The sequence below is a fragment of the Oryctolagus cuniculus genome, chromosome 2, assembly GCF_964237555.1.
Source record: "Oryctolagus cuniculus chromosome 2, mOryCun1.1, whole genome shotgun sequence".
Classification (NCBI taxonomy): Eukaryota; Metazoa; Chordata; class Mammalia; order Lagomorpha; family Leporidae; genus Oryctolagus; species Oryctolagus cuniculus.
The window spans coordinates 11,321,699-11,348,781 of record NC_091433.1 but is presented as its reverse complement, the minus strand read 5'-3'; the positions used below and the strand labels follow the sequence as shown (position 1 = coordinate 11,348,781).

Below are 27,083 nucleotides of genomic sequence, written 5' to 3'. Positions count from 1 at the left end.
AAATGTTTAGAAAGGTCTTATTCATGTTAGCAAATCTTTAAAAAGACCTTTGTCATGCAGTGCCTTATTAACAAACCTCCCCTAGGGATGCTCTTCTTTCATTGAGAACTCAGGAAAGGTGTGGCATCTTAGTTACCTCCTCAGAAGGCCGAAATACAACGTAGTGAAATATTACTAAATGTAAGTCTTCATGTGTGACTGCGTAATGAGAATGGACACATGGAATGCGAGACAAAATGAGATGAAGCTCCCTGATGTGAAATAACTTACACCATTAGGGACTGGCGCATCTGCATCAGGAGCTGGACGGCTCTCTGACTATTCTTGGATGAGCAGTGCCTCCATGGAATGGCTTTTGAAGACAGCCGTGTTCTGTGTTCACTTGGCGTGAGGAGACGAAGCACTGACAGGACACAGAGCCCAGGGACTCTCTTCCTTCTTGGCTGTGTGTAGCACATGGATGACACCCGCTGACTGGCCGCAGTGATTCACCAGTGTCCCTGAGGGTCTCTTTGCTTGGGTCTTATTTAAAGACCCATGTTGCTGGGCCTTCTACAGGCTACTCTGCCTGTGGGGAGGCTGGGCTCCTCAGCAGCACTAGGTGGCCTGCCAGTGTGCGTCCTGGAGAGGAGGAGGAGCTGCAGGGGCCTGGGCCGCCTTCTGCCCTGTGTTCTCATTTGCTTCCCTGTGAGCACTTGATAGTCCTTAGACCCAGCCTTTTTCAAACATTTCAAAATGTCTTAGTACAAAACAATGATTTCTTTTTAGTTAGTTTGAAATACTTTTCAATTTAAACTAATCTGAATAACATTTAAAAATGAAGTGCTTTCTGTTTGCAAGGTTTTATAACTAAGTGGACACTAGAGGGCAGCCTGTGACTATATATTTAAGACTCCACTACTTGTACAATTTGTTATCCTGAGAATATCACTGATAAATATTTATACACTACATGAAGCAAGAAGTGCAGTTAAAATTGTATAGTGGGGCCTCAGCCACGTCCGATGCTCCATGGAGGGCAGGCCAGGTTACACAGGATACCAAGCGCTGCCTTGCTGTCCTCATAGCTTGAGTGGGCGCCATCAGAGCTGAGGCATTTGTCCTCATGATAATGTGGGTGTCAATTTTTATTTTCTTTGACGAGTTTTGAAAGCAGTGTCTCTTTTGGCAGTATTTTTAAAGTCACACAACTTGAACTCATGTGGAAAGTTATGTTAAAGCTGGTATTAAGTCTAAGACCTTTCCAGTGTTTTAGGATGATAAACATCCATTTTATTTTTACAAAATATTTATTAAGAAATAGCCAGATTCTGCATTCCTGTAACTTTGCTCCCAGTGCTCTCACTTCCTTAAAGATGATTGGATCTGTCTTGCCTACAGCTTGTATCATGTTCCATCTTCTTCAGCCAACAAGAAGTGTTCTTTCCTTCAGTCTGACTTTATTGTTTTCAAAGGGAGAAGAAGAAATTAAGGAGACCAGCAAAAAGTTATTTTTAACTAATATTTTCTTTTCTCTCACTGTCAGTCTTTGTTTCATTAAAAAACACTCTCTTCCTCATCTCTCAGTTCTTTGAAATTATTCCCCAAAAGGAAGGGAAAGTGTATTTGTCACACTAGTCAGGGTGCTGCCTTCGTAAGCACTCTGGTATTCACAGTCTCTAGTCTGCACCAGTGACAGTGATGTGAGCGCTTTCACTAGGTGTTTGAGGTTGGTGGTTTGCTCCTCTGCTTACAGAGTGCTGTCTGCTACAGCGTTTGCGAGAGAGCTGTTAAAGCAGGTAGACCCTGGGGTGTTCTGCTTCAGAATTTAGGCTTTGAGCCTATTTCTAGATCTGCTGCAAACTTACCAATAGTTTTGGCTTTGGCGTTGGCATTGGTTTTTTGCCAGTACCAACAACCTGGTAAGCTCCCTTCTCCAGGGCTTAGGACCTGGATGAATCTGCAGCCTCCGCCACCCTTGCTCAGCCGGCGGAGCGTTCTTCCGGCCTGTGACCCGTTAGAGTGGAGCTGTTGGGTGATGGCCTTAAGTCTGCAGTGGTGTTAGCAAGAGTGCTCTGCTTCCATGAGACGTGTGCCTCTGTCCTCAGTGAGTCTCTTTCTGATGAGTTTACACTCTTGAAAAACCTTCCCCCAAATGTTGTGTTGTGGACAAAAAAATAAACGAGTACATGCATCTAGATTCCTTAAAATCAGATTCAGTTATTTATTTTTCCCTCTTTCCCACATAGGGTAATGTCATTTTAGAAAAATTTCCTAAATTAGGATAATCTTTTTAATAATTGAGAATTAAGTTGTGACTCATAGGAGGAATCTGTGTTTCTTAGAATGATAGGATTTTGTTTTTCAGAAAATTACACTGCTATATTCTAATAAGGTATCAAATATCATTTTTTCCAGATTTACTCGGAGAATAAATTTAAAAAATCACTGACTATATGAGTCTTTTAATTTACCTGGCATTTTCTCATGAAAATGCCTGCTAAAAATTGGGACCACTTTGTGCTTTAGAATTCTCAGTCACATGTAAGTTAGAGTTTATGGGAGATGGTAGAGAAAAATATATAGTCTGGTGACAGAAACTGATAGTTACTGTTGAAAACACCTTACTGAAACAGCTTAGACAGTAATCAGTGAGTTGAATAGGTTTAAGTAATAAATGTGAGAGTATTTTTCTTTTGCTTTTAGAGCAAGTAAAATACACGCAAACAAATTTCCTGATCCCTAACCCCAGTTTTGGGCATAACTCTTATCTGAGGCTTCATGGACTCTTTTTCCTTGGTTTAAGAAGCAAGAGTGTCTCTTTCCTTTGAGAGTTTGCTCCATAGGTGAGTCGTCTCCAGAAGAATGCCTGAGAGTTTCGTAACCTTTTGGGTTTTCTTCATATGTCTTCCCTCTTTTAAGATCGTTCTGCCCACATATACTTGAGTATTATGTTTTTTCCCCTTTTGAGACAAAGTTAAGCCTTGATTTTGGCCTAAGTGATTAATGCCACCACTACAGAACATGGAAGGAGAGCTCTTAGTATTTCTGTCTGGGGAAACACAGATGCCTGCTGATCTATGTGGCTTATTTGTTGAGAGCAATAGCTTTGTTTTAGTAGAACGTCCTCGTAACATCAGGAATTGTCCCGTTTCCTCACCATGACGCTCTAAGCAGCGTAGCATCATTACAACTTCTCTCTTTCTTTCTCTTTCGTAAATCAGACCGAAGGGAGGAGCACTTTCACTTCCTTTATAGAATGGAATGTGGTGGCACAGGGACTCCTTGTGGTGAGTAAACCCTGATTTTTCCTTCTCTACTCTTGGCCAAATTGACTTCACAAGCAAGTACTAAGTATGATGCAGAGGTAAACAGCATAGGCAGATAGGCCCACTTAGGGGTGGAAACACACTGGAGAACATGTGCTTCCCTGTCTTTTTTCTTAATAATGCCCTTATTAATCTTAAAGCCTTGTCCGCGTTTATTTGTAAGGGGTTTGACCATGACATCACCTAACGTGGAAATCACTCTATTGAATGATCTTTAATTGCTCGTGTTGGTGCAGACTTGATTGACATTGTACTCCATATCCCCAGTACGACAGCAGTTGGCTGAGTTTGGAGGCTTCCATATGAGTAGTTTTTATCTTGCACTTTTTCCAAAGACTGAACATAGTTTTATAAAGCTAGTTGCATTTTTCATAGTGTAGTTTCAAAGAAGTATTTTAACCATTCAGTTTAAGAGTTATTTTTTTTCTACTGTATGTCAGTCACACGTAAGATTAAGGAAAATATTGATCTCACTACTTTATTCTAATTTACTTTAAATTGTAAAGAAACTTCTCTTTTGAAAATATGGACCATATTAAATATTTTGCTTAAATTTTTAAAAATGTATTTGAAAAGTAGAGAGACACACACAGGGAGAGATACAGACAGAAGAGATCTCCCATCTACTAGTTCACTCCCCAAATGCCTGTGATGGCCAAGGTTGGGCCAGGCAAAAGCCAGGAGCCAATAACGCTCCCAGGTGGGCTCCAGGGACCCAAATGCTTGAGCTGGCACCTGCTGCCTTCCAAGGTGCCATCACTGGGAAGCTGGAAACAGGATCAAGAGCCTGGACTGAAGCTGAGGCAGGGGTCCCAAGTAGCATCTTGACCACTGTGCCAAACACCCACCCCTGAAGTATTTCACACTTTTAAATGTGGAGTGTCAGTAGTGATTATATTTCTTCTCTTTGAATTATACCACAGTTACTAACATGTTGAGAGACAGAAAGACTCAGTCTATGATTCTTATAGTGTAATAACTCATGGTGATACCTTGGCATGTGTCAACACTGATTTGAAATTAATTATGCAGTGATTCTTCCATTTCTCTTGTTCTTTTTACTGCTGCTTCTTCCTTCTTGGTCTTCCTTTCTATTCCCAGTTTTTACTTTAATAATATTCATATTATCTTCTGCTAAAGAAGAGGAAGAAAATGCCTACTGGATCATCTTTGCATTGTAATTCTGTTCCTATAAATCCATATAAGCCCTTCCAAACAACTGGAGACATGTTGGTAAATTGTGTGATCTAAGTTTACAGTTGGTAAAAATACAATGGAAGCAGTTATAAGAATTAAAGATAAAGTTTAGAAAGATGTAGAATTTGGTTTCTATGAGAATGACTTATGCTAAAAAAATGCAAATTCTGTTGAATGTCTTAACTGAAAATGCTCAAGTTCTGTTGAGTATCTTTTTTAATATGTTAGCCTTGTGATGACACACAGCATGGTTCACTTGTTTATGTGCTTACATAGGGGATTGGCAGCATTTGCAAAATGAATTGCCAGTGACTGCCACTTCACAGTCATTTACAGCAAAGAACTCAGCCTAAAAGTATTGCTCAAAAGCCAATTCAAGGCTGATTGGCAGGATCATGGATAAGCTTCTTAAGTAATTTGAAATGCTTATCAGATCGTCATCTAAAAATACCCTGGCGAGAAAGAACAAGTACTGTGATTGGTCCAAGTTGTTATAACCAAGTAAACTAATTTGTGAGGTTAGATCTTCTCGTAAACTATAAATAATATGTACAGATGTCTTGTAAGATACCACCTGGGAAACCATATTTTATTACAACCATGCATTTCTATTACCAGGAACATTTATTTGAAAACAAGAGTCTTGTCTTTATTTTAGTAACATTCCTTGATTTTTAAGATTTGCATTCATCTCGGTAGGAGCATCACCCTGTATAGGAGCACTCTGTAGTAGGGATATTTTCAGTGGGGATTTCACCAGAACAGGGAGTGTCCAGGCACCATGGGTCCAGCAGGGCACATAGAGGCCTGCATTTTTTGCCTGCTGTTTAGAAATAAAAGAATCAAGTGGAAGGAACATTTGTTTTGTAGCACAATAATTTTCCAAGTGATAAATTATAAAGTGTTAAATTTTACTGAAAGATAAAAGGTACAACATTTAGAAGTTTGTAAGTTTAGAAGTTTAAAAAAATTTTTATTATTATTTATTTGAAAGAGAATCAAAGAGAAAAACAGGCACAAATCTCCTATCCACTAGGTCACTCCCCAAATGCTCTAACAGCTTGGGCTGGGTCAGGCCAAAGCCAGGAGCCAGGAACTCAATCCAGGTCTCCCCATGGGTCGAAGGGATCTCTGTGGTTGAGCTGTCACCTGCTGCCTCCCAGGGTGTGCATTAGCAGGAAGCTGGGAAGGAGAGCAGAGCCTGGCCTTGAACTCCTGTGTGGGATGTAGGTGGCCCAAGCACCATCTTCACAGCTGCTTCAAATGCCCACCCCAGTTTAGAATGTAGGCGGCCGTAAGGGTGTGACCTTCTGCTCCCAGCTCCCCCATGGAGTAACAAACTCACTGTGCAGCCTCAGGCGTGCACTTGACTACTTCCTGCCAAATCTGTGGAACTGAGGGGTGATGGGACATCCCTCAAGGATTAGTGAGCACCAAAGTGAATCATATAGAAGTGCCTAGGAGAGTGGCTGCACAAAGTAACTGCGTTTTAACAATAAGGCATTTTTTATAGCTTATTCATTTATTTGAAGGGCAGAATTACAGAGAGGAGACACAGAGTGAGATTTTCCGTCTGCTGGTTCACTCCCTAAATGGCTGCAATGGCCAGGACTGGGCCGAGCAGAAGCCAGGAGCTTCATGCAGGTTTCCTGAATGGATATAAGAGCCCAAGGACTTGGGCCATCTTCCACTGCTTTCCCAGGCATATTATCAGGGAGCTGGATTGGAAGTGGAGCAGCTGGGGTTCAAACTGGTACCCATATGGGATGCCTGTGTTGTAGGCAGCGGCTTAACCCGCTACATCACAATGCTAGGTACTTTTACCCACCTAAGGTACTTTTACAGTTTTTCTTTGTTTTTACAACCTGTTGTAATTCTAGCTAAAATAAAACTAAATTAAATCATGAACTCTTTTTTTAAAGATGCTTGTTTGAAAGAGTTACAGAGGGAGAGACAGAGATCTTCCATCCAATGGTTCACTCCCATGATGGCCACAATGGCTAGTGCTGGGCCAAGCTGAAAGCAGGAGCTTCATCTGGGTCTCCCAAGTGGGTAATAGGGGCCCAAACACTTGGACCATCTTCTGTTACCTTTCCCAGGCCAATAGCAGGGTTAATGGGTTGGAAGTAGAGTAGCAGGGACATGAACCAGCACCCATGTGGGATGCTGGCATCACAGGCAGCAGCTCTACCTGCTGTGCCATAACACCAGCCCTAAATCTTTAACTCTTAATTTTTCTGTTTTAACCTTAGTTCAAATAGTATGGTATTATATATTATATGGTATATATTGATCTACATTTCTAATGTTTGGTAGATCTAGTTTCTAATGATTCCTAGATTAAATATAATGTTCCATACATATGCCAACACATCATTCCTTTGTTGTGAATATGTTTATAGAGAAGTGTAATTGGACACTAACCAAAAGAGTCCTTTTCTCTTAACTAAAATTACTTTGATTATGATTATTGAACTAAGTAAACGGCAATCTAATACCAAAGGCTTTATATATAGTTTTCTACTATAATTAGTTGTCAAAATCATTTTGTAATTAATGCAGGTTAATACTACCCTACTTTTAGTCCTTAGCATTTTCATAGAACGTGATCTTCAGTTCTTTATTTATTTATTTATTTTTTGACAGGCAGAGTGGACAGTGAGAGAGAGAGACAGAGAGAGACAGAGAGAAAGGTCTTCCTTTGCTGTTGGTTCACCCTCCAATGGCTGCCGCGGCCGGCGTACCGCGCTGATCCGATGGCAGGAGCCAGGTACTTATCCTGGTCTCCCATGGGGTGCAGGGCCCAAGCACTTGGGCCATCCTCCACTGCACTCCCTGGCCACAGCAGAGAGCTGGCCTGGAAGAGGGGCAACCGGGACAGAATCTGGCGCCCCGACCGGGACTAGAACCTGGTGTGCCAGCGCCGCAAGGCGGAGGATTAGCCTAGTGAGCCGCGGCACCGGCTGTGATCTTCAATTCTTAAGTATGGGCATAAAGGCCAGTGCCTAGGGGTGGGTGGTTTTCAGCACAGCTGAACGGTGCAGGGCCTGCAGGCGACATTGTTCAGACTCCTTGCCGAAGCCCCACAGTTGCTTCCCACCATCCCAGCAGAGATGTCCACACGCAAGCCAGGAGCTCAAGAACATTCAAAGTACATACTCTTCTTGATGTTTGAATTAGAATTGTGTTTAAAAGATCAAGATCCAATGCTTGACAGATGACATGAGGGACAGAAATTACTTTGACAGGGCCCAGTGTTGTGGCATAGAAGGTTAAGCCTCTACCTGCAGTGCCAGCATCCTGTTTGGACACCGGTTCAAGTCCTGGCTGCTCTGCTTCTGATCCAGCTCCTTACTCATTTGGGGAGTGAACCAGTGGATAGGAGATCTCTCTCTCTCTCTCTCTCTCTTTCTCTCTCTCTCTCCATATGTCTGCCTTTCAAGTAAAGTAAATCCATCTTTAAAAAAAAAAAAACAAACAACAAAAAAAGAAATTACCTTGCTGATCAGTAGCCTTTGGCAGACATCCGTGATCTGGGGTGGCGTGTGGTAGACAGAGTGCTCTGGGTTCCACCAGAAGAGAACCAAGTCCGTGGAGCAAGAAACAGCACTGGAGAAGTCAGGTCACAGAGTCAACAGCAGAGTTGATCCATTTGCCTTGCTCTTTTGCCCAAAGTCCTGACTTCATGCATTCGGTTCTCTGTTCCCATCTCAAGACCTGGCCCTTTTCTGACCTGCCTCCCACTTGGATCTCTTGGTCCAGCCCTTTGTCTCCCCATCTGCTTCCAGCCTGTCCTGGGCACGGACCTCATAGGATTTGCTCTTCAGGACTTTTGCAGTATCCCATGTTCTGTCCATAAACAGATCAGCTAAATCCATACCTAACTCTGGTTTGCATTGTAGAAAACAAGAGCGAGGTTCCATAACAGCTGCTTGCAGAATTGGCTTTGGTCATCTCATAAAGTGTCAGATGACAGACTTACGGATTCCTTGTTGGCAGGAAAGAGCCCCTTATCTGAACATGGGCAAGGCTTAGGACAGAGCTCCGCAGATTGGTAGGCGAGGAAGACAAATGAGATGGTCCAGGAAGCCAGTGGCCAGTGAGCAGGTGAGCCTGCCCTTAGACTGATGCTCGGGATATTTCCCGGTTAGTGGAGACACAGAAAGCTGCAGCTATTAAAGGAAACCCTCAGGCCTTTTATTCATTGCGTTACACATCAAAGCTGCCAGAAGAGGGGTCTGAGCGTTCTGTGTTGAGGAGTTAGCCTCGACCTTCCCTGTTCACTGTAATTTTACATACAGTGAGCAAAACCATGAATTTCCAATGTGTTCTTTTGTTGTCTTATTAAATTTTGTTTCTTTTCACAATTAGGTTTAACCTGTTACGCTCTGACCTCAGATGTAAGAAATGATCATTCCTCTCTTATTAATTATCAAAAATTACCTCAATTCATGTCACAGAGGACTAACTTCTATAATATAAAAGCTGTTCTGCAAACCTGAACAAAAGAGATATGAGGAGAGAATTCACAGGAAATACAAATAACTCTAAAGTATATTTTTAAAAAGGTGTGCCATCTCCTAAAGAGAAATGAACATTTAAATGACACTAGATGCCGTGAGATTGGCAAAGACTTGAACGTCGATCAAACATTGTTTTGATGCATATGGGCTACAGGTTTTCTCACAATGTTGCAAATATGGGAATAAAATCCCTGCAGTGGACACGTCGGCATTTCTATCCAAATGCCAGGCAAATATAATTTTAGGAAATTTACAGTTTTAGGAAACTCTAGTTTTAGGAATTTACCCCACAGATGCTCATCCAGATTGGAGAGGTGATGTGTGCATTACACCCTGGTTGTCAGCTACGAAGACTGGAAGTCTGTGGACGGTGTGTTAAATAAATCGTGGCATGTCCACGTGGTGACACACTACCCTGGCATAGTATGGGCTCCTTATAATAACCAGTGTGGACAGATCACTTACACTGTTAAGTAAGAAGTAGAAGGTGCAGAATGATGTGCGTGGATACTAAATACTAACATGTGGAAAGGGCTTTGTGATTAAGTTACAGCTTGTGTCGTGCGCCTGGAAGCTGCTCCTGGAGCTCCGTGGTCAGCAGATGCCTGCGCTGTGCCCTTGCTTGTGAAGGTTGCCAGCTTCTGTGGAGACCAGTGTGGCTCCTAACGCTGGCATCCCGCATCAGCATCCGTGGGTCCAGCTGTTCCACTTCCCATCCAGCTTCCTGCTGATGCACCTGGGAAGACAGCAGAAGATGATCTGAATACTTGGGCCCTGTCACCCATTTGGGAGACCAGGAATGGAGTTCCTGGCTCTGGCTTTGGCTAGTCCCAGACCTGGGACAACAAAATGTTGTTGCCATTTTGGGGGGTGAACGAACAGATAGAAGATCTCCCTCCCTCCTTCTGTTACTCAGTCTTTCAAATAAATAAATCCTTAAAAAAAAAAAAAGATTGGGCCGGCGCCGCGGCTCACTAGGCTAATCCTCCGCCTAGCGGCGCCGGCACACCGGGTTCTAGTCCCAGTCGGGGCGCCGGATTCTGTCCTGGTTGCCCCTCTTCCAGGCCAGCTCTCTGCTGTGGCCAGGGAGTGCAGTGGAGGATGGCCCAGGTGCTTGGGCCCTGCACCCCATGGGAGACCAGGAAAAGCACCTGGCTCCTGGCTCCTGCCATCGGATCAGCGCGGTGCGCCGGCCGCAGCGCGCCAGCCGCGGCGGCCATTGGAGGGTGAACCAACGGCAAAGGAAGACCTTTCTCTCTGTCTCTCTCTCTCACTGTCCACTCTGCCTGTCAAAAAAAAAAAAAAAAACAAAAACAAAAACAAAAAAAGAAAGATTGCTAACTTCTAATGAAAATTCTGATTTGATGTCTTTACTATATTTGGGCAGAGTATTTTACACTGTTGAGTAGTCATTTAGTGTAACTTTCCTAGATTGTAGTTTGGTTTTTTAAGTTAATTTATTTTTAATGAATAATCTTAATAGACAGTAGCCAAGTCAGAGTTTAGGTTTTTTTATTTATTTGAAAGGCAGAGAGAAAAAGATGGAGGTCTCCCATCTGCTGGTTCACTCCCCACATGACCAAAACAACCAGGGCTAGGCCCTCCCAAAGCCAAAAGCAGGGACTCTAGGGTCTCTCATGTGGGTGGCAGGGACCCAACTACTTGAGCCATCACCTGCTTCCTTCCAGGGTACACGTTAGCAGGAAGCTGGGATCAGGAGCAGAGCCAGACTTGAGCCCAGGCACTCAGAGAGGTGGGTGTCTGACCCCCTTAGTTTGAAGTTTTTAAAAGGCCAGCCTGATTCTTGTAGGCCAAAGTATGGTCAGTAAAGATTGTTTATTTTGAGATCATGTAGTGTGAAACTTAGATTTATCACTTCTTGTATATTTTAGGGACAGACGTTTGCTCCAGCCTGCCCAAGTCTGTGACATTTTGAAGGGTGTCATTCTGGTACTGTGCTATTTCATGATGCACTATGTTGACTACTCCATGATGTACCACCTGATAAGAGGCCAGTCTGTCATCAAGCTCTACATCATCTACAACATGCTTGAGGTAAGGAGGGGCACCAGCACCCACGTGACCAGTCCAGCCCACTGCTTGTGTCGGCCACGGCTTGTGGCTTCAAGTCTTCTGACACGGAAGGTACCTAGAGTCGAGAATGTTGGTCGACTGGCGAGGGATGGGGCTTCTGAACTTTCATGTGTGCAGTCACTTGAGACTCCTGTCACAGTGCAGATTCTGATTTAGTGGATCGGAGTGGAGCTGAAGAGTCTACCCCCTACTGGGCCTGGGCTGCCAGGATCCTGGGACACCCTAGGGCCGGCAGGTCCTCAGGGCCCAGTGCTCCTCAAGTATTCAGGAAACATGGCTGCTGCCCTGGCAGCTTTGCAGACGTAAGCTGCCAGATGCTTAGGAAACACGTTTTGTAAATTTATTGGGAACCCATTTGTACTTTTCTTACAGGAACTGTAAAGATTATGAAGTAAATGTTATGTTTGCTATAACTGATATTCATTTTAGATTGCTTTGAAATTTTTACATAAAGTTTTCCAATTTCTTTAAGTGCTTAATTTTATTACAGTATATCTCACTTTAAAGCAGTCAGCATAGGAAAGCCGGCATTTATACAAAAAATAAATTGAGCAGTTACCCATTCACTTTACCAGGAAGTGTTTTTGCTTTACAGGCAGAATCTTAATAACTTTCTTAAATAGTAAGCTACTCTAAGTTATTTAGTAAACTAGGAAATTCAAATTATGTTTCCCTGTACTGTTTTCTAGGAACACACGCAAGCTCTGTCTTGGCTTTGCTGCAGAAAATCTTCTGCAGAGATTTGCTAGACAGTAAGCAGATTGGGGTGAGGTGGGGACTGCAGGCCTGGATGCTGAGGCTGTGCTGCCGTGGGAGATGAGGCCTTTCCATCTCTTGGAGAAGCCACAGAGCTCTGGCCATTCTGGTTATGCCTAAAATCAAGATCCACACCCAGCCTCCCACATGTACTCGCCACCCTTGCACCTGGTTTGCTCTGCCAAGTGGGTTGCCAAGGGCTGATGGGAATGAAGCTTGTGAAGCAAGGCAGCCTGCTGTGTGCCCCCTCCCAGAGGAGGATGAGCTGAGACCTTGTCCCCTCTCGGCTCCTGCAGTTGGTAGGGTTGCTTATGCCAGTGCCCTGCCAGTCTCTTTTACTGCCTTTCTCTCTTAGGGGACAAGGCGTCTCTGCCCTCTTCATGTGTGTGCCTCCTGAGTGGCCAAGGAAAAGGGTCCATGAACAGCTGATTAAAGTGGTGTAAAGACTGCTTCACTTTGTAGACTGATTGATAGTGTGGGGGTAAGCATAGTAGCCGAGAGTGTCCCAACTCCAGTCTAAAACAAACTACCACTGATCCAATCCTGGCTTCTTCTGTCATGACCTGGCTATTCCGGACATGCTCACTGCTTGCTGAGTATCTCTGAGTCTCAATTTCTCATTGTAAGGTGTGGGGCAGATGTGAGGAGGACATGAGACAGTACACAGAAGGGTTATTAACACGGGGCGGCCATGTGGTAGGTCAGAGCTCCCCAAATGCTAGTTGTTACTCATTCAGCAAATACTGAATTGTACTTCCTGCCTGCCAAGCCCTGCCGCAGACCCTGAAGATTCAGAGGGCAGCAAGCCTGTTCTCACGGAGTGTGTGGTCTACACGTGAGAGACAATCAACAGGGAGATGGTAGGAAGTATAAACACTGATGGAAAAGCGCAGTGATGCAGTCGTGGACCCTGGGAGCCACAGGAGCCGAGCTGGGCTGGGGAAGTCCTGGGGTGCGGCGTTCCACGTCAGTGACTCCTGAGGGATGCGGTGCCCTGCTTGTCTCTGTCATACGCCTCTTTATCTGCTCACTGAACGTGTCTTCAGGAAGTCGCTCTGCTTGCTGTACTCCATATTAAACCGTAGACAGAGTGCAGCAGTTGCTTAGAAAGATGACGGTGAGGAGAGTGGGCCCGATGACGAATTTCTCCTGAGGATCTTGGATTTGAGTTCTGAGCTTAAACACAAATAGCTGGAACCACGGGACCCACAGTATTTATGTGCCTGCCCCCTGCTGTTTCTGCCCCCAGCACAACACTGTCCCTGTCACAAGCATAGCTGATTAGACAGCGTCTGGTTCAGATTCCGCAAGTACTTGAACATTCACTGTGTGCCGGACAAGAAAGCAGTGTGAGTGACTAAGTAAACCAAGGCCCCCGCTCTCCTCCCGCTGACCTTCTGCTAGGATTTGAAAATCAGACGACGCTGAGGTGCGTCTGGAATCTCACTAACACTGAAGTGGGGTGCTGAGACTGAGGAGCACCTTCCGGTAATGTCTGTCTTTTAGGTGGCTGATCGCCTGTTTTCATCATTCGGACAAGACATATTAGATGCTCTCTACTGGACAGCGACAGAGCCCAAAGAAAGGAAAAGAGCCCATATTGGGGTGATTCCTCACTTTTTCATGGCCGTTCTCTATGTCTGTATCCTTTCAGACTTACTGGGAATTCTAGCACGCAGGGTGTGGTCTTTATTGTACTTAGTCCTAAAGATTAATGTGAAATACGTTTTCTGTTGTGAAATTGACTGTAATAGTAATTGCAAATTAAAGAACCTCGTGTGTGTGCAACCCTTTGAACTATTGGAAAATAGAACTATTTGAACTATTGCACAACCCTTTGAACTGTTAGAAAGTGATTGTATGGAAGGATTTTATAATGAAAAGATAGTGTATTTATGCATAGTTGACATTTATAGGTCTATATAACCCTTATAGAGAGCTAGGTAACTAGGTAGGTCCGTTTGTAGTTACATACAAGGTTTTCGTACTTATATTAGATTTTTTTCTTGAAATTATCTTTAAATCTATGAATTGTTTGTTATAATCTTGGAGTTAAAATGTATAGAATTCATCTCAAAGTTTCAAGATCTGAGTTTGGTTAGGAGAACTTGACCAGAGGGCTGGAGGGAGGGTGGGAGCTGTGTGTGTGTGTGTGTGTGTGTGTGTGTGTGTGTGTCTATGTGTCTGTGTCTATGTCTATGACCTTGGCTTAAACGCTTTTCTTTTGGAGAGTAGATACTTTACTGTATAAACAGTGTGGACATATGTCTGTATACCATACATGTATACATGGAATCTTTTTAAAAAGTTCATGGAAAATGTGTACTATGAAAAAATACATATGGATTTCAACTTTTTTACCAAAATTAACTTAATGAAGTCCCTTGGTATTTACACACAAATCCATGTGGAGTCAGGACTCATTCATTGGAATGTGTCATAGTGAAGGAATTTTCTGTATTTTTCTCATACTGCCTCAAAGAGGGACACTTGAAACAAATTGTGTTTAATACTTGGGAAGTTAAGGCACTAAATGAGAAGGTATCTATCAGAGTAAACTCAGTCCAGTTTTAATGGAGTAAAACAGTTACCATTCTAAAATATGGATTAACTATTCCGTATGTCCTCTGTATATAATTCTGCATGACCTATGAAGAACCTTGATCACCAAACATTTCTTGTTGTCTTAACGTCCCACATCTCCTGAAAAACCAGAGAAAATCATATATTTCTAAGCCTCTTCCTTCAGTGTTAACCATAATTTATTCCATTTATTTAATAAACTTTTGCAGGGAGCCTGTTTACCAAGCACTGTGCCTAGAGCCAGAGATACAGAAACAGCAAGCTGACCTGTTCCTAGGGACTCAGGGTCTAAGTAAATGGATACACAGAGGTTCATTTCTACTTTTGTTTGTTTCAGTTTGTCAAACATCAGTTAACACTTATAGGGAAATTTTGCTGATAATAAAATGTTTACTAAGACTTTGTTTAGGAACTGTGGTTCTTTTTTCTCCATATTGACTTTCAGAACTTTATGGAATTTTCTGTTAATGTAAAAACAAGTTTTTTCCTTGACATGCTGTTAGTTTTGCATGCAATTCTCATAATGGTTCAAGCAACAACTCTCAATGTCGCTTTTAACTCACACAACAAGTCCCTGCTTACCATCATGATGTCTAATAATGTAAGTATGAGATTTTATTTTATATTTTAATTTGTACAGATATTTTAGCAGCAATATTTTGGATGAGATGCAGTTATTCATTCTATGTGTTATTTGTTATCCAGAAAGTTTTGTATGTAGCAAGTCCATTTTCTAAACTGATACCATGGGGGCTGATATTTTGGCACAGTGAGCTAGGCTGGCACCTGCAATGCTGGCATCCCATATCAGGGCACGGATTTGGGTCCTAGCTGCTCTACTTCCAATACAGCTCCCTGCCTATGCACCCAGGAAAGCTGCAGAAGATGGCCCAAGTGCTTGGGCCCCTGCCATCCATGCAGGAGACCTAGGTGGAGTTTTGGGCTCATGGTTTTGGCATGGAACAGCCCTGGTCATTGTAACTTTTTGGGGAGTGACCCAGTGGCTTGAAGTCTCGCTTTCTGTATGCCACTATTCTTTTCAAATAAATAAATAAATGTTAAAAAACTGATATAGCATTGATATAGTAGTAAAGATGGTATTTCTATTTATCCTTTCAGTTTGTTGAAATTAAAGGAAGTGTTTTCAAGAAGTTTGAAAAGAACAATCTCTTCCAGATGTCAAATAGTGGTATGTACAATTAGATTCTACTTGTAGTTCTTTGTAGTATTATTTTACGGTGCATTCTGAAATGCTCATTCACATTTCCTGTGTGCCATAGTTTTTTTGACTTTAGCTGTGCTTTCTTTAACACTATCAACATCTTTGTGAGGTTCCCTTGTTATCTTTGGTTGTTATAATTTCAGAATGGTTAAGATAATAAAATGAAAGTTTAAATGTGTCTTTTTTTTTTTTTTTTTTTTTTTTTTTGGACAGGCAGAGTGGACAGTGAGAGAGAGAGACAGAGAGAAAGGTCTTCCTTTGCTGTTGGTTCACCCTCCAATGGCCGCCGCGGCTGGCGCGCTGCGGCCGGCGCACCGCGCTGATCCGATGGCAGGAGCCAGGTACTTATCCTGGTCTCCCATGGGGTGCAGGGCCCAAGTACCTGGGCCATCCTCCACTGCACTCCCGGGCCACAGCAGAGAGCTGGCCTGGAAGAGGGGCAACCGGGACAGAATCCGGCGCCCCGACCGAGACTAGAACCCGGTGTGCTGGCGCCGCAAGGCGGAGGATTAGCCTAGTGAGCCACAGCGCCGGCCTTAAATGTGTCTTACTATACTGTAGTTTTAGAAGCTTTTCACTAATCCAGATATTTCTCTAAAGCAGAATCCAGATATTTCTCTGCATTTTATAGAAGTAGAATCTGAAACCCAGAAAGTAATCTGATGGTCCTGCAGTCACTCTCATAGCTGCTAAGAGGAGAAATATGACTGTCGACCTTAGAATCACTCAGCTTTTGATTACTGCATAACAAATACCCAAGAGGAGCTATTTAGGAAGGAAGGACTTCATTGGGACTCACAGGTTTGGAGGTTCACAGTCCAAGATTTGGCAGTGTTGTTAGTCTGGTGTCTGATAGGGGTTGTGAATGTTGGGTATGTGCAGAGCAAGGAGCACTTACCAAGCCAGGAAGCTAGTGTACCCTCCACCAGGTGTTTTCTCTTCTTACAAAGCAACCAAGCTGCCATCACTGAGAAGACCACCAACAGCCTGTAATCACTAAGTCCCCACCTTCCGACCCCTAACTGCGTTCAGTTCCCTGCTAAATCCATTGACAAAGACTCTGAGAATCAAAGCCATGTGTGGGACTCACAAACCATGTTCCAGACCAAAGCACACAGGATGTTTTCTTTATACCTCCGGCCTGCCTTCCAGTCCAAAGACGTGTGAAGGCGCAGCATTTATCCCTGGAGCCGTCTTTGTCTTACCTAGTAAGAGAATCACAGCAGTACAGCAGAGGGGACTCTCAGAGTGGGATCCACAGAGCTCACAAGAGGGGCTTTGAGCCCCTTCCAGGGAGTCCTCAGATACAGAACTGTTATCAAAAGACGGAGACATGATCTGTCTTTTCCACTGTGTTGATACTGAACTAATGAAAAAGGCGATTCAGGCAGATGTGGGACAGAGGGGACTTTTGAGGGAACCTGACTTAACAATGTCCTGGAGTGGGTGGGTTGTGAGGGGTCCTGGACAGGCAGTAGGAGTTGAGCTCAGTTAAGAGCACATGCATCCTCCGCCTAGCGGCGCCGGCACACCGGGTTCTAGTCCCGGTCGGGGCGCCGGATTCTGTCCCGGTTGCCCCTCTTCCAGGCCAGCCCTCTGCTGTGGCCAGGGAGTGCAGTGGAGGATGGCCCAGGTGCTTGGGCCCTGCACCCCATGGGAGACCAGGAAAAGCACCTGGCTCCTGGCTCCTGCCATCGGATCAGCGCGGTGCGCCGGCCGCAGCGCGCCAGCCGCGGCGGCCATTGGAGGGTGAACCAACGGCAAAGGAAGACCTTTCTCTCTGTCTCTCTCTCTCACTGTCCACTCTGCCTGTCCAAAAAAAAAAAAAAAAAAAAAAAAAAGAGCACATGCAGCTCTCTCAAACACTTGTCCCACTTCAGAGTCTGGGGCCCTTTTATACTCTTAAAATTTATCATGATGCCGAAGCACATGATGCAGCTTATATCTATCACAGTTCGCTACATAAAGTTAAAGGAAGTTTTTTGAACAATTAGTTATAATATATATTTATCAAAAGCAATTGTATTTGCTTTTTTTTAAGATTTTATTTGAGAGGTAGAGTTACAAAGAGAGGGGGAGACAGGGAGAAAGGTCTTCCATCCACTGGTTCACTGCCCAGTGGCTGGAGCTGAGCCGATATGAAGCGAGGAGCCAGGAGCTAGGAGCTAGGAGCTTCTTCGGTCTTCCCCGTGGATAAAGGAGCCCAAGCCTTAGGCCATCCTCCACTGCTTTCCCAGGCCAAAAGCAGAGAGCTGGATCAGAAGAGGAGCAGCCAGGACTAGAACCAGCACCCATATGGGCTACCAGTGCCACAAGCTGGGGTTTAGCCTACTGTGCCACAGCACCATCCCCCAGCAATTGTGTTTTCTAAAACATTAATATTCAATGAGGAGACTTCAGCAAATAGTGCTTGAACATCTGGATAAGGGTTTTTTGTTTTTTGTTTTTAATATAGAACTTTGACCTCCCCTTCCCTGCCAAAATAATAATTCTAAGTGGCCCATAGTGTTAAATATAAATGCTTTGATGATAAAACTTCTAGAACCAAATGTAGGAGAATATATTCACAATCTTGGTCTAGGCAGACATTTTCAGGGACCACATGAAAAGCACTAACCATAAAGAAAAATTTATTTCTTCAAAATTAAAAACTAAAAACATGTTCATTTAAAAAATTAAGGAAAATGAACAGGTAAGCCACAATCCTAAGAGAAAAGACTTAATGCATTTATCTGATAAAGTATTTTTAGATTTATATTACACATAAGCAATTCCATCCATCATTAATGAAAAGACAATCTAGTGTTAAAATAGGAAAAGAACTTGAACAGATATTTTAGAAAAGAAGATAGATAAATGGCCAATAACCCCAAAAAGTGTTCAGCATCATTCGAGGAAATGTCCACGTGAGACTACTGCCCACTCACCGTAGGGCTGCTCCTGTAACCTAACAGTGCTAGATTTGTTAGTGAGGACCTGGCACTAGTGCAGGCACAAAATGAGTGCCTTACAGAGTGTGAAAATTGCTCTGAAAAACTGGCAACCAGCTATGGTTAAATATTCACCTACCCTGTAGCTCAGCCCTGAGAATTTATACAAGGGTACTTCAAAAAGTTGTTGGAAAATGGAATTAAAAAGCAAGCTTGTTTTTATGCAGAAACTTCTGCAAATTCGTGCATAACCTTTTCATAATAAATATCTTTATGGATTTTTTGAAGAACCCTCATAAACGTTACTGATATATTCCAACATGTAGATCTCAAAAGTGTTATGTTGAACAAAAAAAAAGCTAGAACAGATGATTCTGATCTGACAGAATTAATTTATGTTGACAGAAAGAAGAGTGGCTGCTTGTTGGGTGTGGAGATTGAGGATCTTGCTGGGTGATGAAGCTCTTCCACATTGTATTTAGGGAAGTGGTGACATGGGTCATGCATCACAGCTCATCAAACTGTACTTAATCCACTCTGTTTTGTCTCTGTGATAGACAGGAAAGAATAATGGCATATGCATATATTAAAACAAGCAAATGTTCATAGCCATAGGGAATTTGAAACCTAGACAAGGATCAAAAGGAACAAACGAAAAGTTTCAACAGTGAAGTCTGGACAACTCTGTGGGCTGGTGATTCCCTTTAGATCCCCAAGCTCCAAGAGGCAGTTCTTCTGGTCTCAGCGTGTTAATGTTTCCTTCCAAGCACTGTGAATTTGAAATACGAGAGAAGGGGAAGGAAGAGGCCAAATTGTGGAGTTTTGTCAGCTTCATTAGTTAACCATAGAACATACTGACTCAACTGTAAGAATTTCATGTGTTCGAGAAAGCATTGTTTTGTTGCTGATTTACATTAACAACCTGCCCTGGAATAGGTGCTCTTCTGGAGCTTTAAGCTACACGTGGAGAGCTTGGGTTTTAAGGGCTTTCTGCTTGAGTAACAAGAACCTTAAAATTGTAAGGAAGAGAGAGGTTTTTGACCTTATAACCAGCAAGGTGAATATAATTAATTTCCATTTTTTTCATTTTATATACAGGTCCTCCAGATTACACCCTCTTTTTAGAAATATTAGGGATTCAATATGTGAGTTTTAAGAATACTCCGCAGACAGTGTATGGTGCAGCAGGTTAAACAGGCCACTGTGAAACCAGCATCCAATACAGAGTGCTGGTTTAAGTCTGCTACGGTCTGCATCTGTGTCCCATCCAGCTTTCCGCTAATGTGCCTGGGAAGGCAGCAGGAGTTGGCCTGAGTGCCTGGGCCTCTGCCACCCAAGTGGGAGACCAGGATAGAGTTCTTGTTTCTTGCTCCTGGCTTTGGCCTGGCTCAGACCCAGCTGTTGTAGGCATTTAGGAAATGAGCCAACAGATGGAATATCAATCTGTCATCTCTCTCTCTCCCTCTCCCTGTCTGCCACTGTGCCTTTCATATAAATAAATAAATCTAAAAAAAAAAAGAAAACAAAAAGATGCATATTGATTAGGTATGTGTCACAAGAAATTGAGGATTTTATTTTGACACAAAATGGTTAGTAATCAACAGGTTTTTTTTTTTTTTACTTTTTGTTGTAGGTAAAATAGTTCATATTATAGTATAAGATGATTTGCATTGTACCCTCTAAGTTTTATAAGAGATTAAACTAAGGTGGCTTTTAAAACTTTTCTCAAGTAAGAAAAACAGCTATCCCAGGCTATCTTGTAATACGGCAGCTGGTACTTAGCTCCTGGAGCTGCTGTGGGCGCGAATGTGAGCCTGTTGCCTCCCGTGGCTTCTGTAGCAGCTGTGCTACAAAGAGCAGTCTGCAGGGTGCTCATGCATCCGTTATAAGCTTATAATTATATTATATTATAGTTATATTAAGCTTCTCTTAATGCTCATCCCACAGAAGTTGAGCTGCCAAATACAGAGCATGAGGTTCAGTACCTCGTAGTGGGTGACTATGGAAGACTGGACATTAGAGTGACCTTTTTTAAAAAAAAATTATTTATTTATTTGGAAGGCAGAGAGAGAGAGAGAGAGAGGTCTTCCATCCACTGGTTCAGTCACCAGATGGCCACAATGGCCAGAGATGAGCCGATCCAGAGCCAGGAGACTTCTCCCTCGCGGGTTCAGGGGTCCAAGGACTTGGGCCATCTTCTGCTGCTTTCTTGGGCCACAGCAAAGAGCTGGATCGGAAGTAGAGCAGCCAGGACTCAAGCTGGCACCTACATGGGATGTCAGCACTGCAAGTGGCAGCCCTAACCCACTGTGCTACAGCGCCAGCCCCTAGAGTGACTTTTCAAAGCAATACAATCTAACAATGATTTAAATAGTTTACTCTGTATTAGTTATTGCAAGTAATGTGGAGATCATGTAAGGCATATAGTAGATTGTGCACAGGTTATCTGTAACCACTATGCCCTTTTGTATAAGCACTTGAACATCTGGGTTTTGGTTTCCTCAGAGCGTCCTGCAACCAGCCAGCCCCCTGGTACAAAGGCACACCGCATTTCACAGACGTTTATTCATATATACAAATAATGTCACCATGTTCTGACTGAAAGAACTAGATATGCACTGTTATCACATTACTGAGGCACTGTGATACTTACATGTGGAATTTTTTTTTCAGATATTAAGGAACGATTCACAAATTATGTGCTTTTGCTAATAGTGTGTTTAAGAAACATGGAACAGTTTTCTTGGAATCCAGGTAACAAATACAGTATCTTGCAGTTGTACTCAAGCTAAGTCATTATTTCATATGGGATAAAATGAGTATTGCAGAAGTCTTAGGAAGACCCTAGCTGCCCCACTGTTCAGTATTGGAAATAGCTGAGTGAGTGGAATGGATTGAGCATTAACATGCAGTGTCCAAGAAAAAATGGAAATAAAAAGTAGATGTATTTTGAGGCCAAAAAAATCAATAGGTCCATTTCTTTTATAACCAACTTTTGAAGATTCTGTATGCATGACTTTCAGGTTTTTTTTTGCACCAAAATAACTTCACTTTCAGTTGCATTTCCCGTGACCGTTTTGAAGTCCCTCATGTGTTTCCTGTCATTTCCCATGAGGCTCAGAGTGTCTGGAGCTGCCCGCGTGGTGGTGAGCGCACTGCCGCCCAGCCCTCTGCGTGTTTTACAGAGCAGTGCGCTGTGACAACCTGAGTCCAGTCACATGGTTCTCACTGTAGACGGTGACTAGAATATTTGCCCCTCCTAGTGTATCTTCCCTAGCATTTATCTTTGCCTTTTCACTGTGAATTAGTATTTGAATAGGGATAAATTAAGGAATACAGAGTGAAGCATTACAGTGTATTCCTTACATGCATCTCTGAGTCCAGACTGATGAAGGTGTCAAGGCTGAAATTTCATCATCCATTTAGCGGACAGTCAGCATGCTCCCTGTGCCGGGAACGAGGCTTCACACTGTGGCAAATGCAAAAGAGCTAAGGCGTGTGTAGGACTCAGGTTAATAGGAGAAATGAGCAGTTACAACGCTGCAGTGACCTGGTGGGAAGTGATCGCCTGGTCAGACACATTAAATAATTTCAAGGGTTTTTTTCTTCATGTCTGGCTTGTTTTGAATTGAAAGTAATTATATTTTTTAAATAAAAAGTTTTGTGTGTTTATTTTTCTTCATTTTAAAGGCAGAGAGAAAGATAGATCAGGAGCTTGGAACTCCATCCATGTCTCCCACATGGGTGGCAGAACTTGGGTCCTTGAGCCGTCAGCTGCTGCTTCCCAGGATACACAATGCACAATAGCGGAGGCTGTGTTGGAAGCAGAGGCAAGCTGTGAACCCAGGCACTCAGACTTGGACTGCAGATGCCCCGAGTGATAGCTTTACTGCTCTGCACTGCCCCACGTCTGACATTTTTATACAACCTTGGACAAAATGTGTTTTGCATTTTAATACCCCCAATATCATATAGGCATATAATAATTTACTTTTAATTTTTTTAATTCATTGCTTGTTTTCAGATATCTATGAAAAATCAGAAACAAATATAAAATAAGACATATGATCTTGGAAATAAATTTCTAGAAGTTAGTTTAGTACAGAAACCATGAGATCAAGTTTAGCATATTTACTGTGGCTTGAGTTCCCATCTGAATAGATCCCAAGGCCCCCTGACTCGTGGCAGGAAAGCGCCTCTCTCCACACGCACGCCTGGATTCTGTTGATCCACAGGGATACCTTTGTTTAGAACTAAGTCAGCTAACAGGATGTCCATGTACAGTGAAGTGGGCATGTGTGACCAGTTCCCACAGAGTTCACATGGAGTCAGCAGTCCCACAGCAGGGCTGCTACACCAAATTGCAATCAACCCTAAGCCTCCTGACAACTGGGTGTCTGAAGTCACATTCTTGTTTGTACTGTGACTTTCAACAAACTATTTGAAGGCTCTTTTATCACTACTATGGTAGACCATGTGGCAAAAGAAGCTTGCTTTGTTGAAATCATCATTTTTTCACTTTTTGTAGTTTTTTTCAATTTCCTGTTTTAAAAAACCAAATGCCATTTATGGAAACTTGCCCCAAGTTCTCAGGATCATTAATACGAGCCATTTAGTATTGCAGGCACATTGCTATGACCATTACGGCATCTGATCCTCAGAGTATAGCCGTGCTTATCACCCTTATTTCCATGGAGGAGGAACTAGCCCAAGGTCACATGGCAGTTAATGGCAGGGTTACTGCTGAAAGGGGTCCCATGATGTCCAAAACCTCAACCTGAGGCTAACTCACAGAAGGACTCACAGTGCCAGCTGTGTTGTCCCGCTCTCCCCAGGAGTGGAAGCCTGAGTTGCCAGAGGTCCTTGTCAGCATTTCTGGTCATGTTTTTCTTTTCTGTTCCCCTCCTGCACCTTCTTCACGGTCTTAGGAGATTGTCTCTGGGGATATCTCAGGTACTTGGTACTGAATTGCCATTTTAATCAATATTGTGAGGGTGAGCACGGTTACTGATTATTTTGCACCTGTGTGATAGGGAAATGGATGGTGAATCAATATCTTTATGCTGTAGTGATAAAAGGGGGAAAGGGGTGCTTAGTTGATCTCACTACTTACTGTCACCTGTGCAGCCGTGGAACGAGAAAGCTTTCCTAAGGGACTGCTTGACCTGCCCCCTCCACTGACGAGATGCCAGGGAAACGGGCCGTGGCCACCACTGTGGCCCACGTGTAAAGTTGCACTTGACACTTTGGAAGTGCTGGGAAGATACTTGTGGATGAATTATCCTTTAGTTTGAGTGACTTTTTTACTGAAGTTATTGTTAATTCATTGCTAGTTCTGCCTCTTTCATTGTTTACGGAATACTAAGAGTTTTGTCCTGTGGAGATTTTAAGATTTCTGTGATACAGGCTCTGTTCATATTAAAAGATCTAACTATCTCCTTTTTTTCCCCCATTCTTTATAGATCATCTCTGGGTGTTATTTCCAGATGTTTGTATGGTGATTGCATCAGAAATTGCTGTGGATATTGTAAAACATGCCTTTATCACCAAGTTCAATGACATTACTGCAGATGTATGTATTTCAATAAACAATTCAATGCTTAGAGTTCACCTTAATGTTATAAAGTTGTAGAATGTTAAGTTTGGGTTTACTGCCTTTATGAAGATAATACAAGATTACTGCTACTTTAAAGTTAGAATTGTCATTTTAAGTTTCTGAAAATTTTTGCACTACTGAAAATACTTACTGAGTATTAAAAAGCCCTAGTTCCATGCTTCAGAATGAAAATATACATTGGCTAGTACTTGAGCTCAGAGTGTCACTAACTCAAAAATCATTGTAAACTGCTAATTCTATCATAATCTGTTCACCTAAAGTGTCTTGCATTGTGTTGTTTCTATATGATATTTAAAAACTGAGAACATCAGTACTTTTCTCTCTGGCTCAGTTTTAAGATATTTTATATTTAAACATTGATTTTCTTTTCTGTGATTATAAATAGTTTTCTGATAAGTTCTAGAAGTTAAGAGTCACATTTTTCTGGCAAAAATGTTAATGAAACTTTGGGTGATTTGTTTTATAATGTCACTACATATTCCATAGAATGTCCAGAAACATGTAGCTATGGCTCAGTGTATATGCAGATGGATGGTTGTTGGTTTTCCAGTGGTATGAGGGTGATAGGCATTCAGTAGAAACTATACTTTGAACTTGGAATTTTGAGTTTTTCTTGGACAGTGCAGTCCCCTCATGGAGCTGGGCAGTGTCTGAGCTGCAGCCGCCAGCCAGCCCCGCCGTCACAATAGGAGGGAGCCACACTCTGCCCTGTGCTGTGTGCTAACTAGGATGTTTGATAGATTGGGGCTAGGAAGTGCATTTTGAACTGGAGATATTTTCAGCTAACCACGGGCCCTCCTAGATCAAGGAGCGTCTGTAAAACAGGAATTTCCTGGTGCGTTCCTAATTTCTGTCAGTCCCAAGATGACTGGTAGTCAACAGGTTTCTATATTACTGGGCTGTGAGTTTAGTAAACGGATTACTCTGGTGCACATTATTTTATTTTAAAAAACAAAGATTTAAAATGGAATACAGTTCCAGCTGTGACAGCTTGATGATAAAGCATTGACAAAGTAATTTCATCATTTTCTCTCTCAGTTTCCTCAATACAGAATGATTTCATTTGTGGGGGATTGTTTTACAACATCTGAAGTGATAATTAATAGCCTTGATTCAGGTATTCAGTGCAGTTGTTAGAGAAAATGGCAATTTTAAGTGTCCTTGTAACTATGTTCCTTAGATCAGTTTATATCTTATTTATTAGCATTCATGTTTCTAAGATGGTTAAGTATGCAGTAATAATTGTAATTTTTAAACTGTTCATTTACTTTTGAATATCAGAGTGATTGTATATGAGAGGACTTCAGAAATGGCATGGAAAGTGCACGTTGTCTCTTAATTACGTTGTTCCATTAGCTTTTCAAACTAGCCCTGTAAAATAGCCAGCCCTCCCCAGATTCTAAACTCTTGGGCTCATAATCCTTGAATGTTTATTCCTCTTTGAAGAGAAACCTTTAAAAAGTCTATTGATAGAACAGTTCAGGGAAACCGAGGCTGTGTTCCGCCCTTACTGCAGGAGAACAATAAAGAAGCCGCATCCAGATTTCTGCTTGATTGCTAACACTTGTCCGTGGTTAATGTTCAAACGTTAGTTGTTAGATATCTGTGGAGTCCGTCTTTCCACACTTTCTGCACTGTGTAACTCAATGTTTCTTTGTTCTCTGCCTGTAGGTCTACAGTGAATATAGAGCCAGCCTTGCGTTTGACCTTGTTAGCAGCCGACAGAAAAATGTGAGCGTATTATTAAAGGCGTGGTCTGAAATTACCTGAACAGTGGTTGGTTTAGCAAGGAATAGTGGTTATGGAAAACTACGTGGACTTCTGCTTATCTGGATTCTCAACACCACATGTTTACAAGCTACGAATAATAATACATTAAATAGTGTGTTTTTTTTGTAGCATTAGAAATTAAGCAACCTTGTATATAAAAATTCTCATAAACAGACTTCCGCATTGTTTAACTAAATTACATAATGGAAGTCATGTTTTCTACTTTTCACTCAGCCTCACCAGTTTAGAACATTTGCTGGGGCTGAGTAACAGTATCTGTTAAATGCAGGGTGATGTCCCAGGAGTCTGATTCCTCTCCTCTCCTCTCTTCCAGGCGTACACTGACTACAGCGACTCGGTAGCACGGAGGATGGGCTTTATTCCTCTCCCTCTGGCTGTCTTGGTAAGTCCAATCTTTATTCTTTTTTTTTTTATAATGAGATAGCCAAGGTTATAGAATATTATTAAATGGATTGTCAGTGAATTTATTACAACAGGACTTGATATAAAATTAATAGGAGAAATTTTGTTTTCTGATTGTAGCATGATTCTTTTGAATTTCAAGCCATCCCGTGGACACATGACATTAAGGAACTGTGTACGTGGTTGTCATGATAATGAGCATACTTCCTTGGCTTATTCATTTGGCAAAGATTGTTTTCTCATGGCCATAGCTGGTGGTGGGCACCGGCATAGCCACTGTAACAAACAGTGCTGGCAGGGAAGGCGATTCAGCATTTCCAGAGGGCTGTCTGACAGCACTGTTACTGCTGCTGTACTGCAGTAATTCCAGTTACAGGAATTTGTCCTAAGGGGATCCTACGGGCAAGGCTAAGCATTGCAGTGGCAGTTACAGTAGCAGAAATGTGGAAAAACTTTAAATAGGTTTAATAAATTATGATTGCCCCAATAGAGACATAGTCTGTAAACTGCAATTACTACTTTTCAGAAAGTTTTTACAGTGAAAAATTCTATTATCCTTACAGAATATCATGTATTTTTTAAAAATAAAAACAGCACTGGGGACCAGCATTATAGTACAGCAGGCTAATCTGCCACTTGCCGTGCCTGCAGCCGGTTTCA

General features: G+C 42.5%; 1 protein-coding gene across 1 annotated transcript in view; it reads left to right on the top strand.

Moving 5' to 3' along the window:
- TAPT1 (transmembrane anterior posterior transformation 1) overlaps nt 1–27,083 on the top strand; it is a 68,904-nt gene that overhangs the window by 32,947 nt on the left and 8,874 nt on the right. The window contains exons 4-11 of the mRNA XM_051830318.2: nt 10,921–11,083; nt 13,385–13,520; nt 14,965–15,062; nt 15,581–15,650; nt 21,287–21,367; nt 24,076–24,185; nt 25,902–25,961; nt 26,335–26,403. Coding sequence (XP_051686278.2) covers nt 10,921–11,083; nt 13,385–13,520; nt 14,965–15,062; nt 15,581–15,650; nt 21,287–21,367; nt 24,076–24,185; nt 25,902–25,961; nt 26,335–26,403 — 787 coding nt within the window. The remainder of the gene's footprint in view (nt 1–10,920; nt 11,084–13,384; nt 13,521–14,964; nt 15,063–15,580; nt 15,651–21,286; nt 21,368–24,075; nt 24,186–25,901; nt 25,962–26,334; nt 26,404–27,083) is intronic.